This window comes from Saccopteryx leptura, chromosome 1 (assembly GCF_036850995.1).
Source record: "Saccopteryx leptura isolate mSacLep1 chromosome 1, mSacLep1_pri_phased_curated, whole genome shotgun sequence".
In the NCBI taxonomy this organism is placed as follows: domain Eukaryota; kingdom Metazoa; phylum Chordata; class Mammalia; order Chiroptera; family Emballonuridae; genus Saccopteryx; species Saccopteryx leptura.
The window spans coordinates 198,482,210-198,497,302 of record NC_089503.1 but is presented as its reverse complement, the minus strand read 5'-3'; the positions used below and the strand labels follow the sequence as shown (position 1 = coordinate 198,497,302).

The following is a 15,093-nucleotide window of genomic DNA, read 5'->3' as shown; positions in this document are numbered from 1 at the left end:
AAGAATATATATATATATGTTTAATTTTATAAGGGAAAGTGATGATAAAGACTTAGAGTTAAGATTTAGAAAGACCATGTAGCAGTCTCTTTCCTATTCCGTTCCCTCCACTTCATTTAATATAAAACTAAATTCCTTACATTAAATATATGTTTATATTCTATTTAAAGGCTTTAGCATTTTCTTTTTTTTTTTTTACACAGCATTATGTAAGTTTAAAATCATCGTTTATCATCTCAACTAAAGTAAAAGAAGCAAGAACGTGTGGGCCTTTATGGGTCCTGCAGCCCCGAGAGACTGGCATTGGTCATTACCCAGATGGGCTCAGAGGCCAGTGCCCGCTCAGTCTTCCCCGTTAAACCTAGGCAGAGACGCGGACAAAGCACCTAGAATCCTGACCCATAGAACAATGAGACAAGTGAGAAGATTGTTTTAAGCTGTCCTGTTTGTGGTCATTGCTGTGCAGCAGTCCCAGGCTAATCCTGATGTTGGTACCAGGAGCAGCTGTTGTTGCCCATGACAAATTACCCCAGATACTTCAGTGGCTCAGAGCAATACCCTTCTTGTATTTTATCTTGCAGTTCTGTAGGTGGGACATCCGGGCAGGCTCTCTGGTTCAAGGGTCTTGTAGACCTTGAACTCTACCCTGGTAGACTGTTGACCTGGTGTGTGGACATCCCGGGTTTAATTCTCATCCAGGGCATACAGGAGAAGTGCCCATCTGCTTCTCCACCCTTCCCCCTCTCCTTCCTCTCTATCTCTCTCTTCCCCTCCCACAGTCAAGGCTCCATTGGAGCAAAGTTGGCCCGGGCGCTGAGCATGGTCCATGGCCTCCGCCTCAGGTGCTAGAATGGCTCTGGCAGCAACGGAGCAATGCCCCAGATAGACAGAGCATCGCCCCCTGGTGGGCATGCTGGGTGGATCCTGGTTGGGTGCATGCGGGAGTCTGTCACTCTACCTCCCTGCTTCTCACTTCAGAAGAATACAAAAAAGAAAAAATGAAAACTGTGGCAACTGCAGAATAAACACCTGAGTATAATCTACTGGTGAAATTGATACAGGGTATATAAGCCCTGGGTCAGGATTACTAGCTGGTACTGGGTCGGGGTTGGGGGTGGAGGAATGAGGTTGATATGCTATGTTGATGTGTGTTACGCACCAGAGCAAGAAGGATTTTAGACGGAATCCTTTGAAACATCAACAGGAGCAGAAGGTGTGCCCTTTGCTTAGAAAGGATAGATCACAGCCGTTTTCTAGTGATGAGCCCTGGTTTCAGTCCGCCCACAAGGCCTGTCAGTACCCATGGCCGGAGCACACCCCGCTCTCTCCCGTGCTCCGAAAGAAACTCTGACGTCTGGTTAACTCGACACAGAGCGAAGGCATCTGGTCTCATTAAAAACAATGGCAGGAGGAAGGCCTGTCATGTGAAGGAGAAAATTGTGACATTTTATGCTCTGAAGACTTTAAATCGCAGCACTTACGACTAACCTTCCTTGAAAAGCTTTGTCAAGAGAGATGGGAGGGATAACACGTTCTCTTTAAGACACAAATCACACCACCTAACATTCTGTGCCTTCTCACACAGGATGCTGTGGCTTTCTTTTGGGGAAACTGAGTCTGTGTCGCTGCCGTTCCGTCTTACATTAAACTGTTCCGGTTGCATGTACCACTGGCCCGCGGGCAGACCTGTCTGCCTGGCTTTGCCCTGGGCTCTGCGATAGGCTGTAGGCAGCGCCTTGTGAAAAATGTCCCGGGCAGTCGGAACCACTGCAGGGCAGTCATAAAGTAACACTGCAGACCCTTCTCCTGTAAAAATGAGCAGTCCCAACAATACATGTGCTTCTCTGTCTACACTTGACCTCATTTAACGAAGACAAAATGTGAATTGAACAGTTTGTATTGATGATCTGTTTGTTGTTGTTGTTCATTTACCTGTCAGGGTGTTCTCTTCCTGAGCCAAATCTTTCTGTGATTTCCTCTGTCCCTGCTGGGCAAGGAGACCAAAATCCGTGGTGACATCTTCAATATGGCATGTTGTCCATCGGGAAAGGGACAGAAGGGCCAGGATAGCATGTCTGGTTGCGTGGAAAGCGGTGTGAGCTGTGTTTTAACAGGAGGAGGGGATGAGGACCTGGCACGTTCCTGGACAGCGAAAACTGTCATTTCACACAATGTACAAAGTCATGGAGGGAACAAACAGCTGTGTTGAAGCAGGAGGGTTTTCACTGTCACCTGAGGTTTCTTTTCCCTTCCTCCTTCGGCTGCTTTTGTGGACCTGGTGCAGGCAGCCTGTGCACAGCCCACGGGATTGGGATTCAGGTGGTTTTACTGCAGGATGAGCATGTCGATCGACTTCATGACAGATCCCAGGCAGGAGGGGGGTTGGGGGGGACAACCATCAGTAGGACAGTGACTGATTTGTTGTGTTTCCATGAAAATTCACATGAAAGGAGACAGACAGTCTTTGGATGATGAGTTTTGCTAGGGAACAAATATATATATTTTAGCTACAAAGGTTAGTTAGGTGCTGGAACGTGATACTAAGAGGAATTCTGACTCTTCTTTATTTGTGAGTCTGTAAGAAATGGTGCATTTATTGACTTGGGGTTTTGTATCCCATTAACATAGATTAAGTGGAAACTTGAATAGCAGCCGTCAGTCTGGAGTTTGTTGATTTGGTGGCTGTGAGACGGGAAAGGCCGGGTTAGAGTGTCCCTGGGTGTCTCATGTGGATATTCCCAGGAGGAGGAGGCCGTGGGCAGGGCAGGATGATTGAAGGCTTGTGAGTGGATAAGCCACCAGCTTGAAGGGATGTCCACAGAGGATCTGTGGCCGGGGCATGGCCTGACCTTTTGCCAGTGTCTGATCTCAGCACCGGTCTCTTCCTCCGCGGCTCTCTCTATTCCAGGCCATGGCCTTGTGGCTGTTCTGCCGGCAGACCTAACTTGTTTCCAACTCAGTGCCTTATTCTCCCTGCCTGGTATGTAGCTCTGCTCCCTCTGCTCCCCCACCCTCCGCTGGAGGGGCCCCTTCACTGGGAACCTGCTCGGAGGGGCTGTGCCTGACCTGACTGCTGCATCCGGCTGGCCGAGCCTGTGTCCCCTGGCTCCATTTCCTCCTCTTCTGCTTGTCGTCGAGTGCTTGTCTGACCCTGCAGCTGGTGGCGGCCACGCCAGCTGCTCGGGTGCCCGGACCTCAGGCTTCCTCGCCCTTGTTCACTGAGAGAACCCCAGGCTGGAAGAGCGTTCCTGGCACCTAGCAGCGACTCAGATATTTGTCAAATGAATGAACGATTGTCCGAATGTATCAGGAAAGTAGATTTATTGGGTTGGGGGTGCTTTGCTTCATAGAGTACAATTTTGGAAATCTGGAATTTGTTTTCCCTACCCCAAGTCTACAAAAATGAATTTATGGTCTTTTTTTTTTTAATTGACTTTATTGATTAATAAACTATATAGGTTTCAGCTATATATTCTGTCACACATCATCTATACACTGTGTTGTGTGCTGACCACCCCAAGTCCAGTCTCCTTCCTTCACCATGTACTCCCTTTCCCTTTTCTCCCTCCCCCATCCCCTTCCCTTAGAGTCTTTATCTCTGTGTCACTTGACATTGGAGATCTGGGAGCTGGTCACTCATTCCCTGTCTCTCTTCTTCTGGATTCCAGTTGCATAGCAACATGACAAGACCATGGGCTTAGATGGTGGATGTTCTGTTCAGCGGACCAAGTGCCCAGTAGCTGCAGTGCAGGGGTTTTGGAGAGGTCACATTCGAACAGCTTGGATTCGGGCATGTCCAGCAGACTCCCCACTTCCGAGGCAGGCACCCCCTTCCTCCAGCGGAAAGCCGAGTGGCTCTGATGAGGAGGATTACGGCATGAACCAAACACAGAGAGCTCTTTCCACAGGGTTGGGTTGGATGGGAAATAGGATCTTTTGGCAGCCAGAGATGTTCAAACCACTTCTAAAATTATGTATGACATGCACTGGCCCAGTGGATCCAGCCACACATTTAGAGCAGATTTTTTTTTTTTTTTAACGTGTAGGAATTCATTTTTTTCTTCAAGTATCTTTTTTTTTTTTTTTTTGTATTTTTCTGAAGCTGGAAATGGGGAGAGACAGTCAGACAGACTCCCTCATGCGCCCTACCGGGATCCACCCAGCACGCCCACCAGGGGCGACGCTCTGCCCACCAGGGGGCGATGCTCTGCACCTCTGGGGTGTCGCTCTGCCGCGACCAGAGCCACTCTAGCGCCTGGGGCAGAGGCCAAGGAGCCATCCCCAGCGTCCGGGCCATCTTTGCTCCAATGGAGCCTTGGCTGCGGGAGGGGAAGAGAGAGACAGAGAGGAAGGGGGGGGGGTGGAGAAGCAAATGGGCGCTTCTCCTATGTGCCCTGGCTGGGAATCGAACCCGGGTCCCCCGCACGCCAGGCCGACGCTCTACCACTGAGCCAACCGGCCAGGGCCTTCTTCAAGTATCTTAACGTATTTTTGTAGTTTCCCAAGAGGCAAACTCATCTCACAAGGTCTCAGTCCTGTCATACTGTGAATTTATGGGCCCGGTCTGGTTCTTTGCAAGTGTTCCTGATACCAGCCGTGCCCACAGGCGGGCCGCAGAGAGACAAAACCGAACTTGGTGTGGTTGCCCACTAGTTAGAAACGGGGAAACGAGGGTCCCGTGGCTGTCGGGTTCTGCTGGTTGGGTCAGCATATCCTCCTCGTAGAGAAAGGGCTCAAAAAGCAGGTGGAAAGAGACACTGGAAGGATTGTTCCAGCTTGCCACCCCCAGTTGGGGGAGCCAGACAGTCAGTACCAACCTCTTCTGCTGAAAAAAAGAGGGTGGACTGCAGGCTCGGTCAGCCCCCCAACAGTCGCCATAGCAACGCACGTATAAGGCTCTACCTGCAGCTACGTGATCTTGACCAGGAGGTAGCCGTTAGCACAGGGTGTCTCTGGGAGTGGTGAGGGCCGCTGTGAATCATCTGGACGTCTGCCCAGTGACCCCCAGGCTCTCTCTGTACCCCCGTTCACAGGGAGGAAGGGGTGCAAATCCAGCATCGGCTCAGCTCCAGTGGATGAGAGAGGTGTACGCTTAGGAAGAAACGTCGTACGTGTTCTAGCCTCGATGCGTTTAACGCACGGAGGACACGGACTTGACGGGAAGACTCATGAGCCCCTTTTCTGTTCCAGGTCCGCGGGAGCAAGGGAGAAGTGCTGTACGTCTTGGACGCCACCAACCCGCGACACTCCAACTGGCTGCGTTTCGTCCACGAGGCGCCGTCGCAGGAGCAGAAGAACCTAGCTGCCATTCAAGTGAGTGTCTCTGCTTCTCGTTTTCTCCTGTGCCCAGGGTGGAGCATGAACTCATCTGTCACTGTACCCTGTGCTTTTGCTTAATTTCCCGACGACCTGCTACAAAAGGGAAAGAACGGTAACCCACTCACAGAAGCAGAAAGAGCCCATCTCGTCGGCTCCTGCAGGAAGGGCAGGGTGCATGGTGAACACACACCGGATCCCTTACTTTATGGGAATTCCTGGCAGGGGTTGGGGGGACAGATCACAGGGTCTGAAACTGTCTTTGGCAGGCCATGCTGTCAAGCACTTGAATCCATTCCCCGAGTGTCTGCTGACAGTTGTTTTTTTTTTTATTTCTCTGAAGCTGGAAACGGGGAGGCAGTCAGACAGACTCTCACATGCGCCCGACTGGGATCCATCTGGCACGCCCACCAGGGGCGACGCTCTGCCCACCAGGGGGCGATGCTCTGCCCATCTGGGGCGTCGCTCTGTTACGATCAGAGCCACTCTAGCGCCTGGGGCAGAGGCCAAGGAGCCATCCCCAGCGCCCGGGCCATCTTTTGCTCCAATGGAGCCTTGGCTGTGGGAGGGGAAGAGAGAGACAGAGAGGAAGGAGGGGGAGGGGTGGAGAAGCAGATGGGCGCCTCTCCTGTGTGCCCTGGCTGGGAATTGAACCCGGGACCTCCACACGCCAGGCTGACGCTCTACCACTGAGCCAACCGGCAAGGGCCGACAGTTTTTTTTAAGTTTGATGGGTTACTTGGCTCACAGCACAATACTCTGTGCTATTGTTGGGTAAAGGCTTTCCAGAGAGCATAAACTTGGGTACAGCCCCGCAGCCAGACTTTAACATCTTAAAGGATAGTGCACTGGTCAGGGCTCTCCAGAGAAACAGAGCCAGGAGGGTCCCTATCAGTCTGTCCATCTGTCTAGAGACCTACCTAGAGACAGAGGGGGACACAGAGAGATTTATTGTAAGGAATTGGCTTATGCCACTAAGGCTGGCAAGACTGAGACCCATAGAGCCGCCATCCCACTGTGAGTTCAGAGGCTACCGGCTGCTCTAAAACTACTACCAAGGTCGTCAGGTTAGAGGAGCTGACGTTCTAGTTGGAAGGTCATCAGATGGCAGGAGAATTCCCCTTCCTCAGGGGATGGTCCCCTTTCTGTTCTCTTCAGGGCTTCAACTGATTGGATGTGGCCCACCCACATCTTTGAGGGCAATCTGCTTAAGTCTGTCTAGTTAAATGTTAATTTCATTCAGAAACACGTAGAATAATGTTTTGATGACTCTCTGGGCACCTGGTGGCCCAGTCAAGTTGATGCACAAAATTAACCCTCCCAGGTGGGAATGATGGTTTTTTAATTTTGTATTCCCATAGCCTAATATTGTGCTACATAGAACAATAGGCTCTGGTACAAACTATGAGCTGGACTTACATGACTCCCCTAGGTGTAAATTAAAGGAAGAGGAGAAAAAATTAAGGTGAGAAGTTTTTGAAGGTTTTCAGAGGGGCTCTGTTAAAACTCATTGAACAGATGATCTAAAGAATACAGAAGTGTTATCTTCTGCTGAGAAAGGGATCACACGAAAAAATCCAGCTTCTGGGTTTTGCCTTATAGAAGAGAGAAGGGAAAAGAATAAGGGAACTAACATTTCTTTGAGTGTTTACTTTATGCAATGTTCTATTTATTCATAAAAACTGAGAGCTTAGTATTTACTGAGCCTTGTGCTGATGTCACTCAATTCCAAGTATAAAACCACACAGTGGCAGGAGGGAAAAAATGCATAGTTAGGTTTTTAAAGTAACCAGTAGACACAGTCATCGAGAATATTCCATTTCCTGATGTCATTAGCTATCCACATTTTTTTTTTTCTTTTCAGTACAAATAAGTATTGGATAACCTATGTGACTACAGCCTCTTCTGTATGGAAAAATGAGAGCTCTTTCCACAGGGTTGGGTTGGATGGGAAATAGGATCTTTTGGCAGCCAGAGATATTCAAACCACTTCTAAAATTATGTATGACATGCACTGGCCCAATGGATCCAGCCATACAATTTAAGCAGATTTTTTTTTTAACATGTAGGTATTCATTTTTTTCTTCAAGTATTTTAACATATTTTTGTAGTTTCCCAAGAGGCAAACTCACCTCACAAGGTCTCAGTCCTGTTATACTGTGAATTTATGGACCCGGTCTGGTTCTTTGCAAGTGTTCCTGATACCAGCTGTGCCCATGATGCTCTGAAATCTTACTTTGCTACCTGTTGTTCTGTATGTTCTTGAATGTTGGGTTTTCGATACTATTCTTCTTTTCAAACTAGGTTATCGTTTTCTTCTTGTGCTTGAATAATGGTCTGATGCTTTCCCCAAGTTCCTTTAGTTGAGGAATACTTTTCCCCTCTTTTCCTGTGATTTCTGTCACATAAGAGCTCTCTCCGTTGACCCAGACTTTCAAGGTGTTACATGCTGAGCGTTGGGTTTTACTGTGGAAATCCCCAGGATTCCTTTTGTTCCCTTTGAGCATTTTGCTTATCCTGTGGATAGAATGGCCCATGAGGACATCTTTCCCTCCATCTTTTATTCCCCACACTCACCTCCCTCTGGGCTCTTTTAACATTTCATGTAACTGCAGCCTCCTTGCAGGGGTCTCTGAGTTTGCGCCACTGTTTGCGAGACCCACCACGGCCTTCGTGCCTGTGCTGTGCATCCCAGGGGGTGGGCAGCACTCTTCCTCAGCATTATCAGCTGTGTGTCTTTTCCTCGAAGAAAGCAGGAATCTACAGAAGGTGACCCCTGTGGCTTCAGGGCTCCTCTAAGACGTTATGGTCCGACTTCGTGAGAGGTGAGGACCCTTGTGGGGTTAGAACGGGGACTCTCAGCGGACCAGAGGCTCTGTGGAGCTTCACACCAGACATTCCCCTTGCTGTTCCAAGGCCCCGTCAGAGTCTGGGGTGCAGAAGTGGGTGGCGGTGCCTTGATTCCTTAGCACCCTGCTTATTTAGCTGAGAGGAAGGTGGGGTGCATGGTGGCCACCGAGCAAAACGTGGGTCTTTGTGAGCTCTCCCCCAGTAATGTTTTTCCTATCTGAACAGTAGCTGGAGCAGCGGGCTGCTCAGGGCTCAATATCCCATCTTCCCTGGGGGCAGAGAGCTTATTCTTTGGGTCCCATGGCTGATAGTGGTCAGCCTTCTGATCAGTGGGGACAGCTCTCCCAAGGAGGCTGGCATTCCAGAAACGCTGAGTTGCTAAGAGGCGAGCAGAACATTTTCCTGCATAGCATTATGAATCACAGGCATGCCAAGTTGCATCTGAAATTTGGAGGGTTCAGGAAATTTTTTATTTGTGCCATGGGTCCCAGGAGGGGAGTAAATGAGAACCATTTGTGGCGATGTGGCTTTCTTAGTGGAAAACGTCAATATCTGGTCCAATGTGGTTTTGGACACGGGATGAAGAATCTGAGGTCTGTTCTGGCAGGGGATAGAACGTCTTTTCAGAGACGTGGTTCTAGCTCCGGTTTTGCAATGTGTTTGGTTCTGGAGACGTTTCTTTGGAAATGAGGACTTAAGTATCTGAGTTATTGAAGAAGGATTTCATAGGCAAACGGTTCTTCCTGCGGGCACACCTTTGAGAACAATCAGGTAAACTGTGCGTTCAGACCTCTGAAAAACCATTTCCAAGTCAACCAGAACATTCTAAACAGGAAAGATGTGGCTTACCATGAACCAAAAGAATCCTTAAGCTCTACGAGAAATGGGTGATTCTTATTATGTGTTCATTTTGTTACACTGAAGGAAAAATGCATGTGTTGTATTTGAAACAAATATTAGACCTCGCTGTTTGGCAGGCTTTCAAAAAAACTTCTGCTCTTTTGTGATAGAAAACTATATGTTTAAATACAGAATTAGGTCACATAAAGGAGAAACTTGGCATTCTTTGGACATTTCAGAGAGAGGGTTCCATCTCATGTTCTTAAGGATATATTTTCCTGAATCTTCCTTCGAGACTCTTATTTTTCTTCAAAATATTATCAACATAAATGAACAGGCGGCTTGGTGTTTTACAAGAGTTGTGGAGGGAGAAACGGCTGAGTCAGGGTCACCTCCTGAGGGTATCTGGCCATAGGGGTGGTCTAAGTCAGTTGGAAGGGTCTGGGGCTGAGCTTCTAGCATCAACACAGCTCCACCTCAATTCTAAAGTCAGCTCGGACCCATGACCAGGAGGTTGGTTGGACGACTTAGAGCTGTTCTCCTTGCTTCGCCTCATGTGAGAACAGAGACGTGGGCAGGTCACCCAGAGCTGGGAGATCAGAGGCGAGTCTCCAAACAGAGCCACAGTTTGGATGTTTTTGAGCTCAGATAGGACTTTCGCCATTGTCAAGCTGTCGGGGTCCACCTGCTTATCAGCGGTGCGGATGCAGAATTCAGGTAGCCGTCGTACCAAGCAAGCAGCCAAACAGCCCACAAAAAGAAATCTCAGAATAGCCCGGATGTTATTGTTCCCTCCAATTTTTGTGGTTTTTTTGTTTTCTATTTGTTTCTTACCAGATTTACACAAGGAAATTTCTACAATGCATTGTCTTGTGGTTTTTCTTCAGTAATACCATTAAAATATCAGTTAAATGGCTTGTCTTTTAGTGGTGTTTTTTTGTTTTTTTCAGCCTTTTTACACCTGGGGACCCATGCAAATAGAATGATTTCAGGGACTGCGAAGGCAGAAATCACCCTGAGCTGAAGCAAATTTGACTAAGATCACTGGGTCAATAATCTTCATACAACATTAGGGTGGTTTAACTTTTTCATGGACCAGCACAGAGTTTCTGGCAGACCAGTCCGTGGACCAGCAGCTTAAAAACACTGGTTTAATGTGTTATCTTATGGTAAGGTATGTGTTTGTCTTTCAGTAGGGTAAAAGTTTAAAGTCAAATGCCTAGCCCTAGGAGGTTTTAAATACCAGCCCTGCTGTGATTGTGCGTTCCAGGGGGGCGGGGTAGGGGGAACTTGATTATTTATCAATTTATTATTTTCAATCAGGTCGTCTGTTGTTTATTGGCAGGGCGAGTGAAGTCTCGTGGTTTATGGCAACATAGATCTCCTCATTCGCACAAGTGTGGGCTGCTGCGGGCTCGCCCCCCAGCTCGGTTCCACGTGTTGTCTCAGGAAGCGCTCTGACCAAGGGACATGCATTTTCCAGGTAGAGGGGGCAGGAGCAGTGGCCCAAACACACGCGAGTCTTCGAGCTTTCTCTTGGACATGGTTCACTTCACTTGTAATCACATTTCATGGGTCAGTGCCAGTCACCTGGTGAAACCTGATACCTACACCCCTGTCAGTCCCCCCTCGTCCCCCCACGGGCAGCACACTAAGCCACATGGCAGCTCCTACAGGAGCAGGGTGAGCACTGGATTGTAAAGAGAGGAAAGGAGACAGACAGAAACATTGATCTGTTCCTGTATGTGCCCTGATCGGGGATTGAACTGGCAACCTCTGTGTTTTGGGATAAAGATCTAACCGACTGAGCCATCCAGCCAGGGCAACAGTGCATGTCATTTGAAGCGTTTTGGTTTTTATCACTAGATTAATATTAATATGTTAATGTCACCTACATCGTCCTGCGGAAATGGTTTTTTCTCCTGATGGGCGTCGGCTTTGTCTCTTGAGCCCTCTGCAGGTGATACTGCGATACCAGTTGAGACGGAGGAAGGGTTTTCGTAAACAAGAGCTACGCGAGAGGGTATCAAACATGAGATCCTTGCGTGCTCCTTTAGTATTTTCTCCTTCTCTCTGCCTTCTCTGACGGTCTCCTTGTCATGCTGCTGCTGATCAAGGGGGAGTCCGACCTCCACCCTCCCCAGGCACCAGCCTAGACTGGTTCAGTTCGCACGCCCAGCGACTGCTCTGAGGTCTATCCCCTCAGAGTGGAGAGCATCATCATCATTTCAGTTGGGCAGGCTGGGTTTCCTCAGCGCACCACTTTTTCAGTACAGCACCTGGTGCCTCTGCCAGCTTCCCGCTCACGGCTTTCCTCACATTGTTCACATGCGGACAGCGGCCTGCCAGCCGGTCCTCAAAAGCCAAGCCGAGTCACAGATGGATGCAGGGGAAATACCGGGTCACCTGCGGCCTCCCCAGCAGCCGGTGTATTTGCGCACGGTGGAGAGGGGTGTTTTCTTGCAAAATGGGGACAGTGGCTCCGGCGGTTGGGACATAGCACCACTGAGCCTCCAGTGCGTGAGTCTGTGGAACTCATCCTCGAGGGGCATGGCCACGGAGAAGGGACAGTGGGCATGTGGTTGGAGGACGCTGTGGCGTGTTAGTGATGTGGACGGGAGAGAGGGACTTGGAAAGGCAGGTCCATTGTCTCGGGATCCAGGGTCACATGTTTTGAGATCGTGATAGAACAGAAGCAGACGGAGGGCGCCGTGAGTAGACCTGGCCCTGGCTACGGCCGCAGTGCGGAAGCCGTCCCATTCATTAATGTCTGGCTGCGCACGGTGTCCAGTCTCCTCTGTCATTCTGCTTCAGAGAAGGGGCCTTCTAGCCCGACCAGGTTGTGCGATCCAGCTTTTCTTCATCAGCCTCCCATGTTGATGTTTCTTCTCATACCCTAGCACTATCCCGGTCAGCGGGGTGAGGCCTGAGAAGGGAGGGACAGCAGGGGTCACCTCAGCTTGAATGTGTCCTTGCCCCTGGAGAGTTAGTCATTCACGGGGCTCTCGCTTGTGCCTGACGCCGGCCCTGGGAGGGATGAGGTGATGCCGTCTGACTTCAGCATTTTGCAGATGGAGTAGAAAGAGTTTCAGAGATGACGAGAGACTTGCCCAAGGTGACAGAGTCCCGGTGGGAAAGCCAGTAGCAGCACAGCGCTCTTTGGCTCCTCTGGTGCACGGCGGGTGGGGGAGGGCCCTCCGAGACTGTGTTCCACCCGAGGGTGGCAGTCCGCGGGGTCCAGCTTCTTCTCGTGGGTGCCGATGGAGGCAACACAGGAAATAAAGGGTCCTGAGCCCAGGTTCTGACCCCAAAATGGAAAATTATTTTGTGAGTCACTGAAAAGTGAACAGAAAGAAAAAAAAAATTAGATGGAGGCAAATTCCCTTTGGCCCTTAATGTGTCAGGTTATTTTAGGCTCACTGGGGACAGACGTTATCCAGGGACACTGAGATTTTAGCTGCATAGACTGAGTCGGCTCCATTCTCACCACAGGTCATGACAGGGGTCCTCCTCAGGTCCAGACAGGCTCTGGGATCTACTGGAGTGGACTTGACTCTCAGCTTCCCCGTGCGGAGAGGGCGGGCGGCAGGTTGCAGGCGCTGTTGAAGCCGCACCCTGTTGCTGACCGTCTGCTCCATGCCTGCCGCCGGCCCACTGCCGGGCACACTATCTGTTCTGTGTCATCTGATCCTCACAGCAGCTCTTCGAGGTCGGTACTGATGGCCCCAGTTTACAGTGGAGGTACCTGGGACGAAGAGAAAATGAGAAAACCTTCCTGAGGACACAGCTAGTGAGGTGTGCACTGGAGGGGGGGCAGGTGGAGCCTGTCTGACCCCCTTCTCCCTCCCCCCAGCGCAGCGTGTCTGTCCCGTGTGCCTGACATGTCCCGTGTTGACCTGGCGAGGGGACTACAGTGATCTGATGAAGCAAAGCACAGGGACCCCTTCAGGAACCCGCAGAATGCCAGATCACTGGGACAGGCCTGTTTCTTTCAAGTGATCTCAGCCACGTGTCGGAAATGAGCAGTGGGGTCCAAGGCACCAGTATGTAGAGGTTGTGTTCTGTCTTCTGCTTGGCGGATGAGGAGACTGAGGCTGCGGAGATGATGAAGAGGCTCATGTAGCCAGTTCGTACTCCTGTGCTAAAGCCGACCTCTGGCTGCCTCTTCCTGCCCCGCCCCTGCCCCCCAGCTGGGCTCTTGCTCCTGTGTTGGGGCTAGAATTCCATCACCAGGGGGACTGACCCTTGTGACGGAACTGTCCAGCCAGCATGTGGGGAGACCCTGCTAAGAACACTAGTGTGGGACAAGAGAGGTACAGTGTTTGTATTTCTTTTTTTTTTTTTTGCATTTTCTTTTGCATTTTTCTGAAGCTGGAAACAGGGAGAGACAGTCAGACAGACTCCCGCATGCGCCCGACCGGGATCCACCCGGCACGCCCACCATGGGGCGACGCTCTGCCCACCAGGGGGCGATGCTCTGCCCATCCTGGGCGTCGCCATGTTGCGACCAGAGCCACTCTAGCACCTGAGGCAGAGGCCACAGAGCCATCCCCAGCGCCCGGGCCATTTTTGCTCCAATGGAGCCTTGGCTGCGGGAGGGGAAGAGAGAGACAGAGAAGAAGGTGCAGCGGAGGGGTGGAGAAGCAAATGGGCGCTTCTCCTGTGTGCCCTGGCCAGGAATCGAACCCGGGTCCTCTGCACGCTAGGCCGACGCTCTACTGCTGAGCCAACCGGCCAGGGCCGTGTTTGTATTTCAAAACCATTTACATCAAGTTAACTACTCCAAATTCATGGCCGTTGACTCCAGCTGTATTTCCACGGCAACTCCTCTGTACTTCCTACATTCAGAAATGATGACCATGGTGACCAAGAGTGTTGGTGGGGTCTCTGCCTCAAAGGAACCCTGTCTAGGGGCCAACGTGGATTTCATAATGGGGGATGTTACTAAAATGGTGAGTCTAGTAAAATCTCAGCCACTACCCTTTCAGTTTCACTCAAATAAACAGGTCAGAATTCTACTGCGCTTTTTTTTATTATTATTATTATTTTATTTTTTAGGCCCTGGCCGGTTGGCTCAGTGGTGGAGTGTTGACCTGGCGTGCAGAGTCCTGGGTTCGATTCCCGGCCAGGGCACTCAGGAGAAGCGCCCATCTGCTTCTCCACCCCTCCCCCTCTCCTTCTTCTCTGTCTCTCTCTTCCCCTCCCACAGCCAAGGCTCCATTGGAGCAAAGTTGGTCCTGGGCGCTGAGGATGGCTCCATGGCCTCTGCCTCAGGCGCTAGAATGGCTCTGGTTGACAGAGCAACGCCCCAGATGGGCAGAGCATCGCCCCCTGGTGGGCATGCTGGGTGGATCCCGGTCGGGCGCATGTGGGAGTCTGTCTGTCTGCCTCCCCCCCAACCTGCTTCTCACTTCGGAAAAATACAAAGAAAATTTTATTTACTTTTAAAATTAAATTTATTGAGGTGACATCAGTTAATACGATTATGTAGGTTTCAAGTGTGCATGTCTATGACACATGATCTATAGACTGCATTGTGTGCCCACCGCCCGATGTCACATCTTCTTCCATCACCATATGTTTGACCCCTGTACACTGTACTACCCACACCCTCTTCCCTCTGGTGACCACCACACTGTTGTCTGTGTGTGTCTATAAGGTTTTGTTTTTCTTATTGGCATGCATTGGCTGCAATTATTTTGTGATTTAAATTAACTTTTTTTGGTTAGTCATTACACATGAGTCCTATTTTGCAGACTGGTGAAAGAATACCTAATAAGACAGTGTAGAAAATGGCTGAATTGACTGATATCCTTTTTTTTTTTTTTCAGGGGGTTGGGAAGGCAGAGACAGATTCCCGCATGCATCCCAATGGGGATCCACCCAGCAAGCCCACTAGGGGGCAATGCTCTGCCCATCTGGGGCATTTCTTCGTTGCTCAGCAACCGAGCTCTTTTCAGCCATGGAGCCATCCTCAGTGCCCCAGGGCCAACTCGCTCTAACCAGCCATGGCTGCGGGAGGGGGAGGGAGAGAGAGAGAGAAGCAAGAGGAGGAGGGGTAGAGAAACAGATGGGCACTTCTCCTAT

General features: G+C 50.2%; 1 protein-coding gene across 3 annotated transcripts in view; it reads left to right on the top strand.

The window, feature by feature from the left end:
• PRDM5 (PR/SET domain 5) overlaps positions 1-15,093 on the top strand; it is a 98,218-nt gene that overhangs the window by 24,672 nt on the left and 58,453 nt on the right. For all 3 annotated transcript variants that reach the window (XM_066384498.1, XM_066384510.1, XM_066384519.1), the window contains one exon: positions 5,191-5,313. In XM_066384498.1, coding sequence (XP_066240595.1) covers positions 5,191-5,313 — 123 coding nt within the window. The remainder of the gene's footprint in view (positions 1-5,190; positions 5,314-15,093) is intronic.